We start from the raw sequence: 25,882 nt of genomic DNA on the forward strand, positions 1-25,882 counted from the left end.
GTGTGTGGAGGAGGAGGGGCAGGGATATAACGAAGGGAGTGCCAGGCTTCTGTGCTGGATAAAGTGACAACTATTATTGCCTTCTCTTGGGTATGAACAACAATGAAGAGTGTTCGCTTTTCAAGAAGGGAGTGAATGTGATGCCCTCATGTTTCACATGCACCATCTAAATCTTTCAGGTGGCAAGGAGTTGCCAACAGGTGTGTCTCTTAAACGGACAGCAGCAGCCGTTTTTTTCAGTAAGCAGATACTGACACTCTACAACAACTTAAATGACAAAAAAATTTTAGGAAGACTTGTTATTTACTGGGTACTTGCTTTGAGGTACTCTGTAATCACTTGAACTGCACCCCCCCTCCCCCAGTTCTAGTGCTTCAGGGCCTGGGTACTGTCCCTGAGCTTTGTTCAAGGATACACTCTACTCATCTAGACACAGCTCTACTTCTGGCTTTTTTTTGGTGGTTAATTAAACTCTGTGAGATGAGTATCATGGATTTTCCTGCCTGGGCTAGGATTACAGGTGTAAGCTGCCAGAGCCCAGCCTGAACTGCATTTTTTTTTTTTGGCCAGGGGCGGGGTGGGGGAGGGAGTGTCGATTGTGGGGCTTGAACTTTGGGACTGGGCGCTGTCCCTTAGGCTCTTCAGCTCAAGGCAACTGCTCTACCACTTGAGCTACAGGGCCACTTCCGGATTTTTGGTGGTTTATCGGAGATAAGAGTTTCACAGACTTTCCAGCCCAGGCTGGCTGTGAACTGAGATTCTCAGATCTCAGCCTCCTGAGTAGCTAGGATTACAGGTGTGAGCCACCGGTGCCCGCCTTTGAACTGCATTTTTATAATCTTTATCACATACAAGAAAAGTGCTATTGGCCCCTTTTTATAACTGACATTCTATTACAGAGAGACTGAAGCACAGAGAAGTGGAACAAGCCACCCCACCAAGTGCTGGTGGCTCATACCTGTAATCCTAGCTACTCATGAGGCTAAGATCTGAGGGCCGAGGTTTGAAGCCAGCCTTGGCAGACAAATTCAAGACACTCTTATCTCCAACTAACCAGCAAAACGCTGAAAGTGGCTCAGGTGATAAAGTATGTCAGTCTTGAGCAAAAAAACCCAAGCAAGAGTGGGAGATCCCAAGTTTAGGGTAAGCCCTAGTCTTGAGACACTGGCCCTCCCTCAATTCCAAACAACCCCTGGCAAAAACCTTAAAAAATACACTCTAAGTCAGCTGCAGCCATGAGCAACAGCTTGCAATTTCAGTTTTAGGTGTCCAAATTCTGCCTGTTTCTTACAACACTGCAGAAAAATATTTGTTTGTCTTGAAAGTAAGTTGCTACATAATGTCTAATGCTCATTAGAACCAAATGTTCAAGACTTACATGTGTGTGTGTGTGTGTGCGTGTACTAGTTACTAGGCCTTGAACTCGGGACCTTGAGCAAGCTAGAGCTTGGCTTTTTACAGGCTAATTGGAGACAGGAGTCTCAGAGATTTGTCTGCCCAGGCTGACTCTGGACCAGGGTTCTCAGATCTTAACCTCCTCAGTTCCTAAGATTATAGGTATGAGCCACTGATGACTGGTTTAAGAGTCTTCATATAGTCATGACTGTCCCTGACACTTGACTCAGCACTCCTCAGTGCTGAGGAAGAGAGGATGCAGTGGGTACCTCTATCCCTGCTCTCTATACCCAAGGACTGAAGAACCACCTGGAAAACCAGATGGAACACAAAATCCCCTCTAGTCAATTCCAGAACACTGGTTTATGATCCTATCTTTAACAATAGTAAGTATGAAATTACAATTATTTAGGAATTGTAATAAAGGACTAAATGATTTAATACCTTCACATGTGAAGTTGCAATTAAAACTATACATGCACAGTACCATGTTATTTTGGTAGTACAGCGACACAATTTAATGATTCTAAGGATTTTTTTGTATGTTTTTTTTTACAAGTCAGGTGCCATAAACATTCAAATAATCCATCTTTTAAAAAGTACGTTTACAACATTAAAAGAATTAAGATGAAATATAAACCTTTCTACTTACAATTTTTATACAGATTAACCAAATCACAGATACCACAAATAAATGTTAAAGTATAACAATATAATGAATAAACATTCAGAAATTTAATAAAATCTTCCTTTAACATTATTTTTAACTTACCATTATACTAAATAATCTATGCAGAGTTTTGGGGTACAATACCAAGAAGGCACCAACAGTACAAAGCAGATACAAAGCAGTTTCAGAACTTTCTGGAGTGCTCTATACGGATAAACAGCACAAAAAAGGCAACAAGCTTTAGGTAAACCTGGTACAATCCTAGAGAATTTCCTCTGGATTCCCAGTTGTTGCTAATCCATCATGTTAAGTTGGATGATAGCAAGAGAAACCACATAGTTACTTTACTCTTACATGCTTTTCATCTGCATTATAGGGTATCATGTTCAAACGCCAGCATAACCATTTTAAAGCGCAAATGCTTTAAAAATGGGTAAGCAAAAGGATTGCTCAGATTTTCAAAACCACTACATTTACAAAAATATTTCCCCTAAACTTGGGATTGCTCCAAAACATTGATTTACAAATATAAAAGTATTATGGAAGGACCCAAAGCATGTGTGCATATGTATGTGTATATTAACATACTGCTACTGTACTATATAAAAGTTACCAATACAAAAAAACTGTTTTAACACATAAGCAAATAAAGATAAAACAGTCTCCTCTGAATGTTATGTGCCTGTGGCTACCTTTGTGATTCCTTAGAGCTTGTAGCTCCCCAAAGCAACCATTGCCCATATGTGAAAGCAGCAAGAATGCGTGTGAAACACGTGTGAACGTACCACACATCGTGTACTGCACACAGAGCACAATCTTTTACCTACATGGCCCAGTGGTCTGAGGTTCTGTCAGCCTTAGAGACTTTATGTCGGGACAGTGTCCACCAAGGGCTTTTCACATCCACCCACTGGCTTAGTTTGGTTCTGTTTTATACCAGGTGAAAGAACTGGAATGTTTAACAGGAGTTTTTTTTTTTTTTTTGGCTTACAATTTAGACATCAAAAACGCCATCCATCTAAAAGTTTGCCTGTGCATATTAGTAACAGAGGTGTCCAGTATTGCCATTATAGAGATGACCTAATCTCTACGTCTTTATCGAAGTATAAGAGCCAAAATGATGACCATATTTGCTGTATCTAACAACTAATAGTTTTCACAGGTCCCTTAATTTATGACAATTCTCTGACCAGTTAAATTACACTTATGATAGTAAGAAAAACACAATTACAGTGATTTATAGAATGCAGCAAATGATTTCATGCCAGTCTGACTCTATAGTACCAGCAGGGGGATGGCAGAGCTCCCAGTACCCAGTTATTACTAGTCAAGGCTGTGGTTTCTCTATTTAGAAGAGGATTGCAAATTAATCTCAATTATAGGAATATTCCATTAAAAAGTACAAAGAAACGAGAGCAATGAAATGGTAAATGATGCTCTTTTTAAAATGAAAACTGTTTACCCATGAACCAAGTAAGAGTCAAATCTCTGCATCCACCAATGCTGGCTGGACTTTCATCTGGAAGTGAGAAGCATCTTTTCTAAGGCAAGAATCAAGGTGTGATTCTGAGTTATGAGGGTGAGTCAGCCATCCTTCCTTAGCCTTGTGAGGTGAGCATCAGCACCCTGGGCTGAGTGGTAAGTGCCACGTGAACCTGGGCAGCCCTTCCTAGCACTGGGCTGTGCCTAGGTAGCAGCAGCTCTGGTACTTAGGAGCAGGCCCTCTAGAGAAGGGACCAGAAGTTCCAACCTGTGATGTTTGGGCTTTGCCATCAGAGCTTGACTATGTGACACCTATAATTTGAAAAGAGGAACATGTAAGCATTATCTGTACAGAGCCAGGGGGGAGGGAGACCCTTCTAAAGCCATATTATGTAAACTCGTGTGGGGCGGTGCCCAGGGTGGGAAAGTGAGGCCCATGGGCTTTTCTGTTTGACGTACAACTGAATCTGTCTATTTAAACACGCTGATTCAGAGGAAATCAACACTGAACCTTAATATGAATGTGAAGATAAAGATGAATATTTATTTCCATGAATTACAAGTGCATTGCTGTTCATATTAGCAGGCAGTCTTTATATAACCCATTCTCCACTGCTGTCAAAAATCAACTAACAACAAAAAAGGACAGCTGAGAAATGAAAAGCTAAAAATAGAAGTATTTTTCCTAAATGATCTGCTGGGTAGCATTTTCCGTGGTACACAACTCAGAGGTAACAATAGATTTTTTTCGTTTCAATCATAGGCATGTGGCACTTGGACAGTCATCTCTGCACAGAAAGCTGTAACAGTCATGCGAGGGTACAGTAATTATTGAACAAGGCAAATTTCTCACCACAGAGAGCAGTGGGGGAGTCAGGAGGCACCGCACTGGGACAGAACACCGAGTCAACTCCACAGTACACAGTGGCAGGAACAAATACTTAAAAGAGATCAGGAAAATATGGAGAGAGCTCTGAACATGACTTAGTGCTAGCTTTTTCTTATGGTCTTAACTCAGCGGTATCAACAGAACAGTGCTTCATGTCATGAGCTCCTGAAGGCTGTATTACAAATTGTTATATTGTAGGTTGAAAATGAACTTGAGATGCTGACATGCTATAGGAGGAAAAAGAAGTGTCTACTTTCTCATTTAAAGACGCAGTGTTCCTCTCTGCTAAATCCTCAGGCATTGAATGTGGTAAGACAGCGCCGTGTGAAGCAGCATGGGGCTCATGTGCACCAGGTGTGTGGAGCTCCACCCTGGACATCAGGGTCAGCTTGCTTGCTATGCCTCCAGAAACTTCCCGCAGCTTAGTGCTGCGGCCTTTGAGTTTCTTACCAAATGTCCAGCATGGCCAGACTTACAAACACCAAGTACTGTATGTATTTTGGCAAGTGTTACACCTCTATAAACAGTATAAGGAACTGCAGTAAATCTGCAGAATGAATGACACTGCTGACTGAAGTAGTTCCTTTTAATTTGGGGGGAGGAGGGTGGAGGACTTAATTTTCGAAAAGCTGGGAAAATAACACAGACCTAAATTATGTTAGTGACTTAACATGATAGAGAAAAAGATGCTGCCAAGTGCTTCCAAAGGATTCCCATGATGGAAGCACTTGCTGCTCAATGCAATATCATCCAAGGTATTTCCACAAGCTCCTGCTCGGGGGAGACAGTTACGGTCAACATGTGAAGTGCAAATTTGGGGCTGTCACTGACTAAAGTGCCCTAGGTAGTAGCCTTCCCTATGGTAAAGTGAGATGCCAGTGACTGGAGCTAGTTGGGAAAGACTCTTACTCTGGTGAGGCTGCATGGGTCAGCAGGGCGCCATGGACACAAGGATTCAGGACAGGAAGGAACCACTGCATCTTTCAAACCAGAAAGCGATTAGTGACTAAAGCAACAGTAAGCAGTAGGTGCACTCAAAGTACATACTGCTGCAGGTCACTGGTGCATGACACACACAGGGGTGCCAGGATTCTCTGGACTGAAGGAATTCTTTGAAAGCATAATAGCCACAACTACCAGAAACCGCTCCTCTGAACGGCTCAAAGGAGTCAAAGTAGATAAGCCGAGACGGGCTGAAGACAGGACCAGGGGTCAAGAACTGGGAAGAAGAACACCGATGTCTGAGCACGTCCAGTCCTCTGAGCCCTTGTCCTATAAAAACATAAAGAGATAGACCTAAGAATAAGAACTGAACTATGTTAAAACAGCAAAAGTAGTATTATAACAAAACGGACAATTGAAACCACAAAAGGGGGAATAAAAACTCCTGTAAAAGCTAGGTGCTGGTGGCTCAGTCCTATAATCCTGGCTACTCAGGAGGCTGAGATCTGAGGATTGCAGTTTGAACCCAGCTTAGGCAAGAAAGTCCGTGAGACTCTTATCTCCAATTAGTCACCAGAAAACCAGAAGTGGCACTATGGCTCAAAGTGGTAGAGCACTAGTTATGAGCAAAAGAGCTCAGGAACAGCACCCCAGGCTCTGAGTTGTCACTTTATAGCCAGGTACAGGTGGCTCATGTTTGCAATCCTAGCTACTCAGGATGCTGAGATCTGAGGATAGCAACTCAAAGCCAGGCCAGACAGGAAAGTCCATGAGCCTTTTTTGGTTTTGGCCAGAGGGCAGTCATGGGGCTTGAACTCTGGGCCTGGGTGCTGTCCCTGTGCTCTTCAGCTCAAGGCTAGTGTTCTACCACTTGAGCCACAGAACCACTTCGAGTTTTCTGGTGGTTAATTGGAGATGAGCCAATTGCTTTTAACTGCAATCCTCAGATCTCAGCCTCCTTGAGTAGCTAGGATTACAGGTATGAGCCACTGGTGCCCAGTATCCATGAGACTTTTATCTTCAATTAACCACCAAAAAGCTGGAAGTAGAGCTGTGGTTCAAGTAGTAGAGTGCTAGCCTTGAGCAAAACAGCTCAGAGACAGTGCCCAGGACTGAGTTCAAGTCCTAGGACAGACATTAAAAACAAAAGTCACTTCACTTGTACACACCTGGGCACATGTGGTGGGCAGCAGCTCTGATGAGTCCAAGGCTCTGCCCGCACTTCACAGTTTCCTTTCTTAAATAGTTCTCAGAGAATCCATAACACTAACAGGGAAGGCACATATACATACACACTGACATTCATAGCCAGGCTGGCTTCAGTATTCAAGATACCATTTAGTAATTATATGTGATCTGCTACTCCAAAAACCAGAACTAATTGTTTAAGGGTCTTTGTAAAATAACAGATTTCTATGCAAAAAATCTTACCCACTCTGCTTCTTTCTATTCTTAGCAAGTATTCTCTGTGGATGACCAGGTAGAGCAGTCAACTGTTCACAACAATGGAATGTGTTAATAATGCTCAAGTTTTCTCTAAAGAGAAAAACCAAATGTGGTGGGTGGTGATGCTGAAAAGGTGAGTCAATAGAGCTTTCCTACTGGTAAGAGACGGTATGGATCATCCAGGCCTGAGGGGGTCTGACAGCTAGCTATCTTTAGGCAGCCTTCACCTGTCATCTATACTTGGTGAGGGCCAACTGGCTTCCCAGGAAGCCATATACACTTCCCTTTTGGCCTCCTAACTGTCTGTTTTTACTTAGCAAAATCCTATTTCAAAATCTACTTGGTATATATTTGCTAGCACAAAAATCTAGCACGAAAATCTCTGACACTTCGCAAGGTACTTTTAGGGATATAGCTTTTGCCTGTTACTCAAGAATAAAGGCTGGAAGGATAAGCTTCAAGGCTGAATTATGGACAGGGAGAAAGCTTGAGAAGCTGACATTCAGAGGTATGCTTTATGAGTTTCAGCCAAACCTGGCTTGCAGAAGTTAATGTTGCTTTTTTCTTCTTGGTATGGTATTGTGGCCCTTAGCCTTTTTGCTTAAGGCTGCTATTCTACAACTTGACCCACATCTCCATTTTTGACTTTTGCTGGTTAAGTAGAGACAAGTGTCTCAAATCAAAGACTTTCCTGCTCAGGCTGGCTCTGAACCTCCATTCATTCTCAGACCTTAGCCTTCTGAGTAGCTAGAATTACAGGTATGGGATACTGGAATCTGATTTTATCTTCTAGGAAACTGAAGGATGCCAAGGTTGATGCTTCCAGTGCTTAACCTATTGGAGAAAATTCATAAACAGGCAGATGTGGAGAACCTACTTCTACCTTCATAGTCTCCTGAGGCATGGGACTGAGGAGATGTGTCTGCACAAAACTCGTCATAGGTGTTAATAACACATATAATAACATACACATTTTAGAGTTGTAACATGAAGCATTTCATAAGCAAAATATATTGATTCTTTAAGACTTTTTAGGTTACCATTACGGATATCACTAACCCTCACTCCAGCAAGCAGACAGTTTCTACCAAAAGTTTCCAGTATATGACTATTTTCCTATGGTAGCTAAGCAGATCTTGTCTTTCTCTAATATCCTGATATTTCATGTACAATTTTCTTTTTAAAAAAGCGAAATGCTTAGATGTTCTAACCTCTGACTAACTCAGTTATAGATGTCTGATGTATACTGGCTTTAGAGAATGCTACTGTGATCATCAAAGTAAAGGGGCTTTGTACTCTACCACTTGGAGCAGAGTACCATTTCTGGCCTTTTCTGGGTAGTTTATTAGAAATAAGACTCTCACGGACTTTCCTGCCCACCCAGCTGACTTCCAACTGTGACCCTCACTGGCATGGATTCACTTTTATATTTTAAGATGTTTAAATTGTGGAATAGATTGTAGATGTTGAAGGAGCAAATAAAAGGAAAGCAAGCATAGTAAAATGTTAATTGTTGAATCTAGATGATGAGATTAAGGGTTTTTAAAATTTCTTTCAGCCAGATGTTATTAGCTCACACCTGTAATCCTAGCTACCCAGGAAATTGAGCTCTGAGGATCACAATTCAAAGCCAGACCGGGCAGCAAAGTCTGTGAGACTCCAATTAACGACCAGAAAACCAGAAGTAGAGCTGTGGCTCAAGTGTAGAGCACTAGCCTTGAGCAAAAGGAGCTCAGGAACAGTGCCAAAGCCCGGAGTTCAAGTTCTAGGACAGGCACAAAAATAAGTAAAACAACAAAAAGATGAACAAGCACATGATTAAGCAGCTATCAAAGTCTTGCCCTTGAATAAAGATAGGAAGGACTTCCAGGTCTATTAAAAGTGTGCCATCTGGGGCTGGGAAGGTGGCTCAGTGGTAGAGCGCTTGCCTTGCATGCATGAGGCCCTGGGTTCGATTCCTCAGCACCACATAAGCAGAAAAAAAAAAGCCGGAAGTGGTGCTATAGCTCAAGTGGTAGTGTGCCTTGAGCTGAAGAACTGAGGTACAGCGCCCAGGCCCAGAGTTCAGGCCCCACGACCGGACCAAAAAAAAAAAAAACTAAACAAACAAAAAGAAAGTGTGCCATCATTCTTAAAGGAACCTGAGTAAAACTTCTAATTTACTTATAATTCTAATTTAGAGAAGCTTAAAAAAATGTAAAAGAAGGTTGAGAATGTGGTTTGGTGGTAGAGTGCTTGCCTAGCATACATAAGGCGCTGGGTTTGATTCCTTAGTACCATACACATTAAAACAAAAAGAATACAAAAGAGTGGAGACTCTTGAGGAAGATGATGGTCTAAAGATCAAAGGGATTAGATGGCCACTCTAAACACACAGCCATGGGGGAGGGAAAGTGGGAGAAAAATGAGGGAAGGGGTAACAAGTTTGACAAGAAATGTACTTATTACCTTACCTATGTAACTGTAACCCCTCTGTACATCACCTTGACAATTAACCACACACACACACACACACACACACACACACACACACACACACACAGCCATTCCTCAACAAGAAGCAATTTCTCTCTTTGTAAAACAGTGAACCGTGATATCCATGTTCCCTAGTAAACACGAGAGTTTTACCCTCATATAACAGTACTATGAATCTTCTAAAACATGAAGGCAGGTGAAACTGTTTCTCCCTGGGACCCCTAACCCATCTTTCTTCCCTCCTTCTGTAGGTATACCTTATCACCCCCCTTTTCTGGCTATTTCCTATGAAAAGTCTTCTTCATGATTTTCCCTCTCATACTTACTGTCTTCCTCATGGTTATCTTTTTGGCTTAACTCTGCTATCAGTATTTTCTGTCTTGTCTAGCTATTACACTTGTACTTCAGTTACTGTATTTGATCAAGTTCTATATTTTCAAATCTTAGGAAAAAATGTCTCAGGGGGTTAAGGTGTAGCTCAATGGTGAAGCAGTTGTTGATGCATACACGAGACCCTGGATTCCTTTCCAGAACTGCACAAAAAAGTCCTAGGTCTCCAAAGTTTTATGTTAATTCTTGAGTATTTAAAATGTCAGTTGGGTGCCAATGGCTCATGCCTGTAGTGCCAAAGTACTCAGGAGACTGAGATCTGAGGATCATGGTTTGAAACCAAGCCTGGGCAGGAAAGCACAAGGAAATGTGAGACTCTTATTTCCAACAAACTACCAAAAGCCAAAAGTGGAGCTGTAGCTCAAGTGGTAGAGAGCTACCCTTGAGCACAAAAAAATCTCAGGGTCAGTGCCCAAGCTCCGAATTTAAGTCCTAGGACCAGCACGTGCACACACATATGCATGTGCGCACCCACCCACCCAAAATGTCATTTGGGAACTTAAGGTATGACTCAAGTGGTACAGCACCAGCCTTGAGCACAAAAGGTAAGCAAGAGTAAGAGGCCCTGAGTTCAAACCCTAGTACCCACACATAGAAAAAAAAGTCATATAAAGTATCTGTGTATATACACATACATCTACCCTCTAAATGTGTGCACGTACACATGGTATATGCACATGCACACACACTGCTTTAAGTCCTTTGCCTAAACACCAAAATCTCATTAGCTATTATTCCAAATCTGCTACTTTAATTTGACACCCATTTCATGTCATTGTGATCTACATTTGTTTTTGTTTTTTGGTTTTTTTGGGTCCGGTCGTGGGGCCTGAACTCTGGGCCTGGGCGCTATCCCTCAGCTCTTCAGCTCTACCACTTGAGCCACAGCACCACTTCCCGCTTTTTTTTTTTGCTTATGTGGTTCTGAGGAATCGAACCCAGGGCCTCATGCATGCAAGGCAAGAGCTCTACCACTGAGCCACCTTCCCAGCCCTCATTGTGATCTACATTAAAGATGGCCAGAAATGAAAGAATCCCAGGTGTATCATTTAACAATGGTAAAAAAACAAAATATAATTTCCCTTGTTTAAATCCTCAAACAAAATGCTATTGAAGAGGAATATACTGAATTCTTTTGAACATTAACTTACTTCTTTCTCCCTTGCTAGGGTTAATAGTATACTTAAGCAGGGTGCCAGTGGCTCACATCTGTAATCCTAGATCTGAGGATCCTGGTTCAAAGTCAGCCCAGGCAGCAAAGTCCATGAGTCTCTTCTCTCTAATAACCACCAGAAAACTAGAAGTGGTTCTGTGGCTCCAAGTGGTAGAGCACTATCCTTGAGCAAAAGAAGCTCAGGGACAGTGTCAGGCCCTGAATTCAAGCCCAAGGACTGGCAAAAACAAACAACAGAAAAAAAAAAAAAACCCAAAACAAAAAAAACCTAAGTCCCAAAAAACAAAGAAGTTTCATATACCTGACAAATTTAAGATCTGTATCCTGGCTGGAATCTAGCAGTCTCTTCAAAGATGAGTTCCTTGAGCCTTTCCTTAGGCAGGTCATCCAATTCCATGTCAAACTTGAATGGTGCTTCAGCAATGGGCTTTAAGAGAAAACAAACATTGAATAGTCAAAAGTAGTTATGGTTAAGCCAGTAATTTTCTGATTCATAAAATGGCCGGGCTTACATTCTGAACATGCAACAGGACTGGTATTTCATAAAACCTGAGAGCCTCAGGGCTGGGGATGCAATTCAGTGGTAGTATGCGTGCCTACCATATGCAAGGGCAGATGGTAGATTCCAACCCTAGTATTGTACAAAAAGAAGACAGACTGGGAATATATCAAGTATATATGGAAACATCAAAAAGAAACCCTTTGTGTAATGTAAACTAATAAAAAAGAGGAAGAAGAAAAAAAAACCTGGGAGAAACTGAATTCATTTTGAGTTTACTGCTGAACTTATCACAAATTCTAGAATAATTTTTATATAATGTTGCAATAGCAAAATGTGCTGTCATGGGGTGGTTTCATGTTCATACAATCAAAAGCATAAAACTAGGGCTGGGAAGGTGGCTCAGTGGTAGAGTGCTTGCCTTGAATGCATGAGGCCCTCGGTTTGATTCCTCAGCACTTAAGTGGCGCTGTGGCTCAAGCGGTAAAGCACTAGCCTTGAGCTGAAGAGTTCAGGGACAGTGCCCAGGCCCAGAGTTCAGGCCCCACAACCAGCAAAAAAAAAAAAGCATAAAACTAAACTAAATGCATTTGATTAGATATGAAGATAATATTATGTGAATATTGTTATTATCTGAAAAATATTATAGAGAAAATAAAAACGAAGCTGTGAGGAAGAGTAATACTATTGGAAAATGTTCATGTTTGCAAAAGCTTCCTGCAAAGTAGTAAGACTTAGAAATACTCCAAATAGATACACACACATACACACATTTTTTTAAACTGGCACTGGTGTTTGATTTTAGGTTTGTGATTGCTAGGCAATTGAGCCACATCCCAAGTGCAAATAATTTTTAAACTTTTTTTTGAGACAGGGTATCTATGTATGTAAAATGTGTATGTGTGTCTGTGTGCATGTATCATACAACAGACACATAGCCCAGACTTGCTTCAAACTCCTGTTCCTCCTGTCCTCTTTTCCTAAATACTTGAATTACAGGTATGCACCACCAGGAGTGCTAAATTTTGAGAAGCCCAGTACTGTATGTTACAGGACTAAATTGAGAATGATACATACTATTAACTAGTGGATACCTAGACAGTCAGACCTATTCCTTACACATGGCTTCTAGAGGAAGATGGACCTCAAACAATGCACTATGCTTTAGCTGCTTGAAAGGGGAAAGGATTCATATCCAAACAAGAACAAACAAGTAGCCCTGCCTAAAGGATGCTTTAATGTTTGGGATCATACCAGGTATCCTACATATTTCATCCAGTGCTCCAGGACACTGATTAATCAGGACACATCAAGAGGCTGGAAAGATCCTCATCCTTGTATTTCTACCTCTTTCATTACTGACTGTGCTGTAGACATCTCTGTAAGCTTTCCCAAGTGTTTAGGAGGTAGATGTAAAGAAGCTGACTAGTACACTTCCATGAGTACTATCTTCTTTATTAGTGTTTATTTTCCTTTTTCATTCTGTCCTTGATTATTATTTTTTGGCTGGTCATGGGGCTTGAATTCAGGGACTGGCTACTGTCCCTGAGCTTTTCTGCTCAAGGTTAGTGCTCTACCATTTTGAACAAGAGCACCACTTCTGGTTTTCTGGTTGTTAATTAGAGTCTCACAGACTTTGCTACCCGGTCTGGCTTTGAACTGTGATCCTTAGATCTCAGCCTCCTGAGTAGCTGGGATTATAGGCCACCAGCACCCAGCCGAAGGCTTTTGTCGGTTGTAGGGCTTAAACTCTGGGCCTGGGCACTATCCCTCAGCTCTTCAGCTCAAGGCAAGCATTCTACCACTTGAGCTACAGCACCACTTCTAGTTTTCTGGTGGTTTATTGGAGATAAAAGAGTCTCATGGACTTTCCTGCCTGGGCTGGCTTTGAACCGTGATCCTCAGATCTCAGCCTCCTGAGTAGCGAGTATTACAAAGTGTGAGCCACCAGCACCCGGCTGAAGGCTTTGTTTTCTATGCATATAAATCTCAAGTGGATTGATCTAAACTTCGGCTCATGCTGCATTTTTCTTCGTTATCCTCCAGAGAATAAAGGCTAAAATGGAACTCATAGAGGAATCATAGAAGCAAGGCAATGGAACTGTACTGGAAAGAGCTGCCACACCCACCTCTGGACTGATTGTGCACAACAGGTTCTGTCTCTAGGAAGTGGCATACCCAACAGAGTCATCAAACTAAAGTATAAACCATGCAGGCTGACTTCTTGTTCTGCCTGGTGTCCTCCCTAGTAGCTGCCTGCTTCTCTAGTCTCAAATCCTAGGAAAGGCACATGGGTTCAGATGTTTCTAGCTAGATGTCTATAGCCTTAGGCCCTTCCCCTTGCCATGATCCAGTGGTATAGCTGTTTCCCTTTGTCCATCTAATGTTCCAGCCCCTATTTGCTGTAGGTGGCCTGGGGAAAGTTTTCTGAGGTAAAGAGAATGGGCTTGGGGACAGGAGAGTTGACCTATGACCCACAATGTTCATCCTCAAGGTAGAGGAGGTATGTTAGAAGGACCAGTAATGCCACCATTCACTTCTTAGAACAATCTAAGCAGGAAATAGTTTGGACTGCTATTGGCTGGTCTAAATTTCTGTTTTTGTTTTTGCCAATTCTGGGCTTGAACTCTGGGACTGGACACTGTCCTTGGGCTCTTTTTGTTCAAGGCTAGCACTCTATCTGGTCTAAATCTCTGAAGCAGCAGTCAGGAGTATGGATTCTTACCTCATCACTCGGGTCATAATACTGCTCCAGATATGGGTGGGCCAGAGCCTGTTCAACTTCAATCCTCTTGTGGGGGTTGAATGTCAACATTTTGTCCAGTAAATCCAGAGCTACAAAGAGAGATTTTGTAGTGGTGAGAAGCAGAAGTAATCATTAATATGCTCCTAATTTTCTGTTTAACTTGACCTACAAGACTATAACAGAGTGAAGCATCACTGTTGGATGAGCACACAACACACCCAAAGCCTTCTTCGTCTGAGTCCCTTAAGTGGTGAAAATCTCATTCTGTCTTCCTCTTCTCCAAAAATGGCATCCCTATAGATTTCCTTCTTTTGTTTTCATAGTTGCAAATACTCTATTTTGATAGTATTCAGACCTCCTTTATCCTCCTTGCCAGTCCAATCCCTTCCCATAAGCACCTAATCAATGATAGTCTATTTCTCTCCTCTCATCCCCCTGCTGATCAACAGCCTTAGCTGAGTTTTTTTTTTTTTGTCGGTCATGGGGCTTGAACTTGAACTCTGGGCCTGGGCACTGTCCCTCAGCTCTTCAGCTCAAGGCGAGCACTCTACCACTTGAGCTACAGCGCCACTTCTGGTTTTCTAGTGGTTTATTGGAGATAGGAGTCTCACGGTCTTTCCTGCCCGGGCTGGCTTTGAACCGCAATTCTCAGATCTCAGCCTCCTGAGTAGCTAGGATTACAGGCGTGAGCCACGGGCGCCTGGCTTAGCTGAGTTTCTTTATGCTAACCTCGGTCTACTTGCAATGTATTACGAAGTCATTTACTCCTTCTTTTTCCACTCTCCCCTCCCCTTCTCAGAGTAGCCTCTTAGCTTGATTCATGTTCTCTGTTAAACTGTAAAAAATATGTGTGGATGTGTGTTTTAGAGAAAAGGGGGAGAAGAGAAAGAGAAAGGGGGGAGGGAGGGAGAGAGAGAAAGATATGAATATGCCTTTTAGGTCTGGCTTCCACATATGAGTATAGATCCTAGCTCACAGATCCTCAAGCATCTCAGAAGGAAGAATCCCATGTTCAAGTCTGAAAACCTATTTTAAGTCTAAAAAAAGAGTAGCCAATAAAGAACACAAATTTTTAGTAAATGTAAGCAACACTGAAAACAGAAACAAAAATATGGCATCTACTTAATGAAGACTCTTAGCTCACTTGCGGGTGGGAACATAAACCTTGTCCACCTGCAAATTAAATTAGCACATGCTATTAAGCCCTATGATCATTTAATAACCAAAATGTTGGTTTAATATTCAATATCAGCCTAAGAAATCAGTTTTCTTTCAAAAAGTGAGTTTTAATGACATTAAAAAATGTTCAGGGACTGGGAAGGTGGTTCAGTGGTAAAGTGTGTGCTTTGTATGCATGAGACCCTGGGTTTGAGTCCTCAGCACCACATAAGCAGAAAAAACTGGATGTGGCACTGTGGCTCAAGTGGTAGAGTACTAGCCTTGAGCTGAAGAGCTGAGGGCCAGCGCCCAGGCCCAGAGTTCAGGCCCCATGACCAAAAAAAAAAAAAAAAAAGTTCAGCCACGTGCTGGTGGTTCCATGCCTAAACAATCCTAGCTACTCAGGAGGCTGAGCTCTGAGGATCACAATTCAAAGCCAGCCTAGACAGAAAAGTCTGTGAGACTTATCTGTAACATTAAACTACTCAGAAAAAGCCAGAATGGCATTGTGGCTCAAGTAGTAGAGTGCTAGCTTTGTACAAAAGAAGTGTAGGAACAGCGTCCAGACCCTGAGTTTAAGCACCAGTATTCCTTGCCCTCCTACCCTGGCCATAAATGTTCAATTTATGAGAATAGACAAGTAAACCTTTTGAAGTGAAGTGACCACTTGTCTGCTAGGTTCTCTCAAGGCTGAGGTTACTTAGAGGGTATGGGTTTGCATGCTCATTCTCAGTTCTGGTATTCACTTTCCACTTTCCATATGGCATATACAACAGAGCCAATATTGATCTTTTTTTTGTTGTTTTTTTTTTTTTGTCAGTCATGGGGGCTGAACTCTGGGCCTGGGCGCTGTCCCTCAGCTCTTTAGCTCAAAGCTAGTGCTCTACCACTTGAGCCATAGCACCACTTCGGCTTTTTTCTTTTTTCTTATATGGTGCTGAGGAATCAAACCCAGGGCCTCATGCATGCAAGGCAAGCGCTCTAACACTGAGCTACCTTCCCAGCCCCAGTGCTCTACTATTTGAGCCACAGTATTATTTTAAGCAACCCCTCCCCTCAACCCCTGTACTGGGCCTGAACTCAGGACTTATGCTCTCATCTTGTGCTCTACCATTTTGAACCACATGTCTCCACTTCTGGCTTTTTGTTAAGTAACTGGAGATAAAGTCTTAGATTTGTCTGCCAGGGTTGGCTTTAAACCACAACCCTCAGAACCCAGCTTTGTGAATAGTTAGAATTATAAGAGGAAGCCAATGGCACACCTGGCTTCTGACAGCATTATTTCTATGCTATCAAGGGTACTTCTCTGTTCAAACTTGTTGGTATTAAGTAGGAAGGTACTTCAAGGCAACTGAGTATTTTGCAGCTTAAGCATTTCTAAAACAGATCTGTTCCTTCAAAATTCTAGGTCCTTCCAGGCAAAAATTTCTAAAGAAAACATTTTTTTCTTAGTACTTAAAAAGTAACTGGCTCTCAGCCTCCTTATACTGCTATTTCTGCATTATTCACAGCTACCAAAGGAGAAAAAACGAAATGGGAGGCAGTTGGCAGGTGCTGATCCCACAGTCAGAGTGCTCCCCCTCCTCTTCCTCCCACACCACACAGCAATCCACTGGTACCACTCAGATGGTGTGAATCATGGCTGTTTGTGTGCATGCCTACTTGGGCACAGGTTTCCTTCCCCTGAAAGATTGGAAGTCCCTCCAAGGCTGGTTTTACATTTGACCATGATCCCTAGCTCTTCCTACTATCCACCCAGAATTCCATCCCTTCTAATATTACACTAAAGAATACAGTAAGCTGCCTCTCTCTCTTTTCTATTTATCAGGACTTTTCCTCCTTGTGCTAGCCCATGCACACACAAGATCACACACACATACACAGAATTAAAATCTAGAAGATTTAGGCTGTTGGAATGGTGCAAACCAGTACAGCACTCAGGGAAGTTGAGCCAAAGAAGATCCTGAGTTTGAGACCAACCTATGCTGTTTAAACAGACCTTGTAAGTAATAAGCTGAATGTTAGTTAGTCCATGCCTATAACATTCCCTACTCAAAAGGCTAAGACCTGGAGCATTATAATTCCAAGCCAGAAAAAAAAAATTCTAAGCCAGCCTAGGCAGAAAATCTGTAAGTCTCCATCTTCAATTCACCGGCAAAATATTAGACTAGAGGTATGGTTCAAATAGTAGAGTGCCATCCATGAGCAAGAAAAGGGGGGTGAGCAAGAGCACAAGGCCTTGATCAAAGTTCAATCCCCTGTACTTTGATCCTATTTACAACTAATATATACACGTGGGCAATGACTGGGCAGAAGTGTCAAACAGGTTTTCTAAGGGACAGATTTCTGACATGAACTAAATTAAAAGGGGGGAGGAATACATCAGAATTTCACTTTTTTTTTTTTTTTGGGTCGGTTGTGGGGCTTGAATTCTGGGCCTGGGCACTGTTCTTCAGCTCTTCAGTGAAAGGTGACTGCTCTACCACTTGAGCCACAGAACCACTTCTGGTGGTTTCCTGGAGATAAGTCTCATGGACTCAAAGCCAGCCCAAGCTGGCTTTGAACCACGATCCTCAGATCTCTGAGTAGCTAGGATTACAGATGTCACTGGCACCCGGCTCCACCTTTCCTTAACAACCATCTGTTGGTTTTGCATGCCAGTGGCTACTACTCCATAGCATTCAAATTACATTTGCCATAAGGCATCTTAGGCTACTTGCTATGCTGTGGGAATGGTGGCACTGGCTGGGCCACCTTACCAGGGCTCCTACTTGGCCATGATGAGTGGTTAGAGGAGGGAAAGGTACTTAAGTTGGGCACAAAGAGACAATGACACTCAGCCTGTGACTTGGGCTGAAAGCATCAGGAAACAGAATGTGGCTGATAAGGATAGTGTAGAGGACAGCAATGCTAATTCCAGGTGAAGTGATTGTGCTTACAAATCCAAATTCTACTAGACTTTTCTTCCAGTTATGGGTACTAAGAAAGTCCTTCTGGCTTAAGTTGGTTGGTAATAAGATCTTGTTATATAGTACTGAAAAGACCTTAAACAGGTGACACACAAAACCTGCCCCTAAATCTCCTCATAAGGCCCTTGAGACTATCTCTAAGAATACTTCTAATTTTAAGGGGTATTTTTGTTGTATATTTCATTTAGTTTGAATCATACTGTGTAACAAATGCTGTATTATTTTTCCATAGTAAATATTCATCATTATTTTCCCAAGTTAAAAAACTTTGCAAAAATAACTCTTAGTGGCTTTATACTATTCTTTTAAGTAGATAATTATCATTGGCATTTAGGTGGTTTCTAATGCCTAAATTTAACATGATCCAAACTAAATTCTCCAGGTGATCTCCTGAACTGCTCTTCTATAGTTTTCCTTATCTCAGCATTTCCTGTGTACTGAATGTCTTTGTCTTTTGCTCATTTATTTAGCCACTGAGCTCTTAGATTTGTCTCTGAACTTTTTATACTAATAATACAGATGATAAATCTATCAATTATCAAGTGGGAATTGAGTCTGTACAGGAAAATTATGAAGCTTGTCCAAAGTCAAAGGCTACAAATATGGAGTCCAGAGCTCCAGGGCATTAACTATTGTTCTGTTTCCCTTCTACATATTAGTAAGGATAGGAAGCTAAACGTTATTCAGTGTAGAACATCTTTTTTTTGGTCGGTTTGAGACTTGAATTCTGGACCTGGGCACTGTCCTTCAGCTCTTCAGCTCAAGGCTAGCGCTCTACCACTTGAGCCACAGTGCCACTTCTGGCTTTCTCTGTTTCTGTGGTGCTGAAGAATGGAACCCAGGGTCTCATGCATGTGAGGCAAGCACTCTACCATTGAGCCACCTTCCGACAGCCCCCGTAGAACATCTTAGAACTACTGTTCACACCTAATTTTTTGTCTTTTAGACTTTTATGCAATCAAATCTCTTCTTTTCCCTTCGTGTTTATTTTGTTTTCAAAGTTTAGGAAGACAGTCTTTCTCCATGTACAGATCAGAAAAAACAGTAAATACTCTAAAATATTGTATAATTTTTTAAAGTAGTTAATAATTGATTCTTCTGGAATTCATTTTCATGTGTGAGTAATAATTTAAATTGATTTTCTTCCAAATTTTCAACCAGCCTAGAGCCATCTGCTGAATAATAATCATTCTTCCCCCTCATTGGAGTCATTTGGAGAGGAATTCTAACCTAAGATTCCTTTGAAGAAAAATCTACAATAATCACTAGAGTTTAGGGTATTTGGTAATCAAAAATGTCCAAAAATATGTGAAAAAATGTTCAATTTCACTCTTAATTAAAGACAAACTAAATGCCATTCCCACCCCCATGTGGTTGGCAGACCCAAAAGTTCAATACTCCAGAATTACTGGAACAAAAGACACGTGACAGAATTACTAAAGTGCCCTCCACAAGATGCAACCAATTTATACTCCACCAGCTGTCTCAGAGAACATCTACTTCCCTATAGCCTTGGCTATACAGTGGGTTATCAAGCTTTTGGTGTTCGCTATTTTGAGAAATAGGTCCAAAAAGAATTACTGGTCTTTCAATATTCCTATGCAATATGAGTAAAAAAACAAAACAAAAAAAACAAACTTTCCCCCATAATTAAGGGACATTTTCACTCCCTTTTCTGAGAATTACCATTATCTAGACCTCCAAGTCCCATTGTTTTCCTCATCAGTTGGGGACTTCAACTCAGGGCCTGGGTACTATCTCTGAGCTTTTTTGTTCAAGGCAAGTGGTCTACCACTTTGAGCCACAGCTCCACTGGTTTTGAACCTTGTTGCTTAGATGTTAGCCTCCTAAGTAGCTACAATTATAGATGTAAGTCACTGGTGCCTTGCTAGGTTCTTAATATCTATTCAAGGGCCACCAAAGAGTTACTCAAATCTGCACATTGAATAAATTTATGCATGCTTACACAGTAAAACTAAAAACAACTTAGTGGTGGATTAAAAATGGCACAAATTTTTAGTTTCTTCCACTAACTGGAAAAATTCATTTCTTCATCACTTGAATCAAGCTTCATGATTTGATTTGACCAACTGAGTGTAACAGATTAGGTGTTCTGAGAATTGGTTTCAAGAAGTCTTGAACTTATGCTCTTTGTAAAAAAAATTTTTTTTGGCAGTACTGGGGATTGAATTTGATCAAGCCTTGTGCTTTTGCTCAACCCCTTTTCTTGCTCATGGATGGCATGAACCATACCTCTAGTATGACATTTTGCTGGTGAATTGAAGATGGAGACTTACAGATTTTCTGCCTAGACTGGCTTGGAATTATAATGCTCCAGGTCTTAGCCTTTTGAGTAGGGAACGTTATAGGCATGGACCAACTGGCATGCAGCTTACTATTTACAAGGTCTGTCTAAACAGCATAGGTTGGTCTCAAACTCATGATTCTCTTTGGCTCAACTTCCCTGAGTGCTGTATTGGTTTGCACCATTCCAACAGCCTAAATCTTCTAGATTTTAATTCTGTGTATGTATGTGTGCTCATAGTGCATGCACACTAATCCTGGGGTTTGGACTCAAGGCCTGGAAGTTGTCTCTGAGCTTTAAGCTTTTGTGGTCAAGGCTAGTGTTCTACTACTTGAGCCACAGCTCTACTTCCTGCTTTTTGGGTGTTTAACTGGAGATAAAGAGTCTCATGGACTTTGCTGCCCAGGCTGGCTTTGAAAACCAGTTCTCAGATCTCAGTCTCCTGAAATGCTAGGATTATAGACATATGAGCCACTGGAGCTTGGCTTAGATTTTAATTCCTGAATGAGCCAACCTCAAAATTCATATGAAAGAAAAAAGAAAAATAAGCTAAAAAATGATTTGGTAATAATCTGATACAAGTAATGACTATCTAAAGAGAAAAGTAAGGAAAGAGAGTAAAGCTTCCAAGAAGGTCCATTTATCATAAAGGCTTAGTTATGCAATTTATTTATTTTGTCTTTTTTTTTGGCAAGTACTGGGGCTTGAACTCAGAGCCTCCCACTATCATTTGGTTTTTTCACTCAAGGCTGGTGGCTCTATCACTTGAGCCACAGGTCAACTTCTGGGTTTCTAGTGGTTAATTAGAGGCCAGCTCCCATGGCTCACGCCTGTAATTCTTGTACTCCAGAAAGTTGCGCCGTGGCTCAAGTAAGTGGTAGAGTGCTAGCCTTGAGCTGAAGAGCCGAGGGACAGTGCCCAGGCCCAGAGTTCAGGCCTGTGACCGACCCCCCCCCAAAAAAAATTCCTCATCAGAGTCTTATCTCCAATTAACCACTCAAAAACCAGAAGTGGAACTGTGTTTCAAAGTGGTAGAGTGCTAATCTTGAGCAAAAGAGCTCAGGGACAGTGCCCAGGCCCAGAGTTCAAGCCCCACAACACACACACACACACACACACACACACACACACACACACACACACACGGGGGGGTGTGAAGTACAAACCAAAACACACACCACACACACACGGGGGGGTGTGAAGTACAAACCAAAACACACACACACACACACACACACACACACGGGGGGGGTGAAGTACAAACCAAAACACACACACACACACACACACACACACACACACATGGGGGGGGTGAAGTACAAACCAAACCAAATAGTTACATATGTCATACACATGAAGTTCACTAAAAACAACAAAAAACCCTACAGCTTTATCAAAGAATTATATAATTTACATACACACATATAATTTGTATACACATTGGCAAAACAAAATCTTAAAAGTTATTTGGAGATTTTGGTAATTAATAGTAGTTTTTATTATCTTTCCCTTTTCTTTCTAAATTATTTTATACAATCATAAAATGCTATATTTATGTCAGAAATCAAAGAATTTCTCCTGAATCCAAAACAAATTCAATTCTAAAGTATTTCTGAATCTTGACATAAATTCAAAATCTCAAACTGATAGTTGCTAAAATTAAAAAATATACAAATTCATACATATATATATACAAGAATACACATGGGGGAGTGGAGGGAGGATGGGAAGGGGAAACAAAGGAGGAGGCTACAATGCTTGATAAGAAATGCACTCATTATCTTGCCCATGTAATTGTAACCCCTCTGTACAGTATTTTCACAAAAAAAAGTTAAAAAAAAAGAATACACACAAACAGCAAAATTTAGAAAAAGCTAAAATTTCAACAGCAGTCTGAACAAAAATACTACAAAATCATAAGACAGATCTATGTATGAACATGAAAAATATTTAAGACAATTCTAGTAGCAGTGACATTCAGAGAATAATTGAAAAAGAATTTTACCTTCTTAAATATTCATGAAAATTTTTGTTAACTTTTGAAATTATTATTGAGACAGGCTCTTGCTATGTGACTCAGTGCCTCAAATTCCTAATTCTCCTACTGGGATTACAGACTTGAGTTATCACATATACTTACATTTTAGGTTAAAAAAATGTATAGATGAGCATAAAGAATAGAGGGAATGGGGGGGGAGGGGGGGAGGATTGAGCATTATCCTGCCCATGTAATTGTAACCCCTCTGTACAGTATGTTCACAAAAAAAAAATTAAATTAAATTAAAAAAAAAGAATAGAGGGAATGGAACTCAAATGGTAGCTCATTTACCTAGCATTCAATCCCCAGTACTGTAAAAGTGATATTATACAGTAGGGCACGTAATAATGTAACTGGTCAAGCTGTCATCCAATTCCTTATTTAGATTCCCTTTTCATTTGTAAATACTCTTGTTTACATTGGGTCCTCCAGATAATCCAGATAATCTAATGGGGATTAGAACAAGGACAATTTAGAGTGAGGGAGGGAGGAATTATTATCTCATCTACCATGGTTTTACAATAATATAAAAGTTTTTTGGGTAGTGGGGCCTGAACTCTGGGCCTGGGCCCTGTCCCTCAGCTCTTCAGCTCTAGGCCAGTGCATTACCACTTGAGCCACAGCGCCACTTCTAGCCTTTTCTGCTTATGTGGTGCTGAGGAATGGAACCCAGGGCCCTCATGCATGCAAGGCAAGCACTCTACCACTGAGCCACCTTCCCAGCCCCAAGGGTTTTTTTTTTTTTTTTTTTTTGGTCAGTTGTGGGGCTTAAACAGTGCTTGGGAGCTATCTCTGAGCTCATTTTTGCTCAAGATTAGTGTTCTACCACTGCGAGCAACAGCTCTACTTCTGGTCTTCTGGTGGTTAACTGCAGATAAAGAGTCCCATGGACTTTCCTGTCCAGTCTGGCTTTGCCTGCCATGTCTGGCTTTGAACCGTGATACTCAGATCTCAGCCTCTTGAGTAGCTAGGATTATAGGTATGAGCCACCCACCAGTGCCTGTTTGTGTTTTGTTTTAAGCAGCTGCCCAAAGTTGGCATGGTGGCACAGGCCTATATCTCAACATTCAGAAGGCTTAGGCAGGAAGAATAGTGAGTTTAACATCAGCCAAGATACATACAAAGATCCTGTTGAGGACAGGGGGTGTTTCTCATAAATATTCAATACATATTAAATAGTAATAGGAATGAAGCCAGGTGTGATGATCTATACCTGTAATCTGGCCAGAGGCTAGCTCTGTGCAAAAGTGCTAGACCTTATCTGATAAATAAAGACATACCAGGTATCAGTGACTCATGCCTGTATTACTAGGTACTCAAGAGGCTAAGATCTGAGATTAGTAACTTAAAGCCAGCCCAGGCAGGAAAGTCTATGAGACACTATCTTCAATAAAATACCACTGAAAAAGAAGTAATGTTCTGCTCAAGTGGTAGATCACTAGCCTTGAGCAGAAAGAAGGTCGCTCAGGGATAGCATCCACATCATGAGTTCAAGCCCCAGGACCAACACACACAAAAAAGAAAAGCAGACTGTGGGGCATGGCTCCAAAAGTGGAGCCTAGCAACCATAAGGTCCAGAAGTTCAAAACCCTAATATTGCGCATGCGCGCGCGCAAACACACACACACACACACACACACACACACACACACACACACACACACACAAATCCAAACAATAGAAAGATAATTATTTATTTACAAAGGATAAAATCTTAGTTATTATTATTATTATTATTTGTGCCAGTCCTGGGGCTTGAACTCGGGAACAGGGAGCTGTCTCCAAGCCTTTTGCTCTATGACTTCCAAATTTTTGGTGGCTAATTGGAGATCAAGTCTCATAAACTGTCCTGTTTGGGATGGCCTCAAACTGTGATCCTCTGATCTCAGGATTTATTAGAAATAGCTGCCAGTGCCCGGTTTATTACCATTCATTCAATTTTATTTTATTTTTGTCAGTCATGTTGCTTGAATTCAAGGCCTGGCTACTGTCCCTGAGCTTTTCTGCTCAAAGCTAGTGCTCTACTACTATGAAACACAGCTCCATTTCTGGTTTTGTGGTGGTTAACTGGAGAAAAGAGTCTCATAGACTTTCCTACCTGGACTGGCTTTGAACCACAATCCTCAGATCTCAGCCTCCTGAGTAGCTAGGATCACAGGTGTGAGCCACTAGCACCCTGCTACCTTTTATTATTACTTTTCTTCTCCTTTTGTATACAGGTTATCTAATTGTTCCAGCACTTGCTGGTAAAGAGATGGATATAAGCAATGACCTTTTTATAAATCTCAAGTGAATTATGATAAATGAAAGAATATGAACATAGAAGGCAATATATTCCACGATCACATTAGTATGACATTCTGGAAAAGGCAAAGCTATAGGGATAGAAATAAAATCACCTCATTCAGTCAAGTGTTGGTGGCTCATCCCTGTAATCCTTGGTACTCACTCAGAAGGCTGAAATTTGAAGATTATGGTGGAAGTCAGCCTGTTTAGAAAAGTCCCTGGAGCTCTTATCTCCAATTAACCACTCAAAAAACTGGAAGTGGAGCTGAGCTGTGGCTCAAAGTGGTAGAGTGCTAGACTTGAGGAAAAAAGTTAGGGACAGTGCCTAGGACCTGCGTTTAAGCCCCGTGACCAACAACAAAACAAAGAAAGGACATCACTTGCTACCAGGACTAGGGGACTGCCTATAGGGAGCAGATCCTTTTCAGTGATTATAGAAATATTCCATGCGATATGGGGGTATATATAGTACACCTTGTTAAAACAAAGAAACCCACTTTAGCCAAATGTTGGCGAATCATGTCTGTAATCCTAGCTACTCAGGAGGCTAAGATCTTAAGATCATGGTTTGAAGCCAATTAAGCCAGAAGTGGAGCTGTGGCCCAAGTAGGAAAGCACTAGCCTTGAGCACAACAGCTCAGGGACAGCACTTAGGTCCTGAGTTCAAGCCCCAGGAATGGCACACCTCACCACCACCCCTAAAATAAGATGGACAGACTTCATGTAAACTATTCTTTATAAATCTGATTTGGAGCCGGATGCTGGTGGCTCAAGCCTGTAATCCTAGATACTCAGGGAGGCTAAGATCTGAGGATCACGGTTCAAAGCCAGCCAGGGCAGGAAAAGTCCATGAGACTCTTTTTTTTGTGTGTGTGGGGGGGAAGGGTCCGGTCGTGGGGCCTGAACTCTGGGCCTGGGTGTTGTCCCTAAGCTCTTCAGCTCAAGGCTAGTGGTCTACCACTTGAACCACAGCGCCACTTCCGGCTTTTTTTCTTTTTGCTTATGTGGTGCTGAGGAA

General features: G+C 41.5%; 1 protein-coding gene across 1 annotated transcript in view; it reads right to left on the reverse strand.

The window, feature by feature from the left end:
- Window positions 1–1,802: 1,802 nt before the first annotated feature.
- Window positions 1,803–25,882, reverse strand: part of Mapk1 (mitogen-activated protein kinase 1) — a 91,100-nt gene continuing 67,020 nt past the window's right edge. The window contains exons 7-9 of the mRNA XM_013031566.1: window positions 14,088–14,197; window positions 11,165–11,290; window positions 1,803–5,708 (exon numbers count right to left, since the gene is read on the reverse strand). Of these exons, the coding sequence (XP_012887020.1) occupies window positions 11,174–11,290; window positions 14,088–14,197 (227 nt within the window). The 3' untranslated portion in view covers window positions 1,803–5,708; window positions 11,165–11,173. The remainder of the gene's footprint in view (window positions 5,709–11,164; window positions 11,291–14,087; window positions 14,198–25,882) is intronic.

This window comes from Dipodomys ordii, unplaced genomic scaffold, assembly GCF_000151885.1.
Source record: "Dipodomys ordii isolate 6190 unplaced genomic scaffold, Dord_2.0 Scaffold141, whole genome shotgun sequence".
Taxonomy (NCBI): Eukaryota; Metazoa; Chordata; class Mammalia; order Rodentia; family Heteromyidae; genus Dipodomys; species Dipodomys ordii.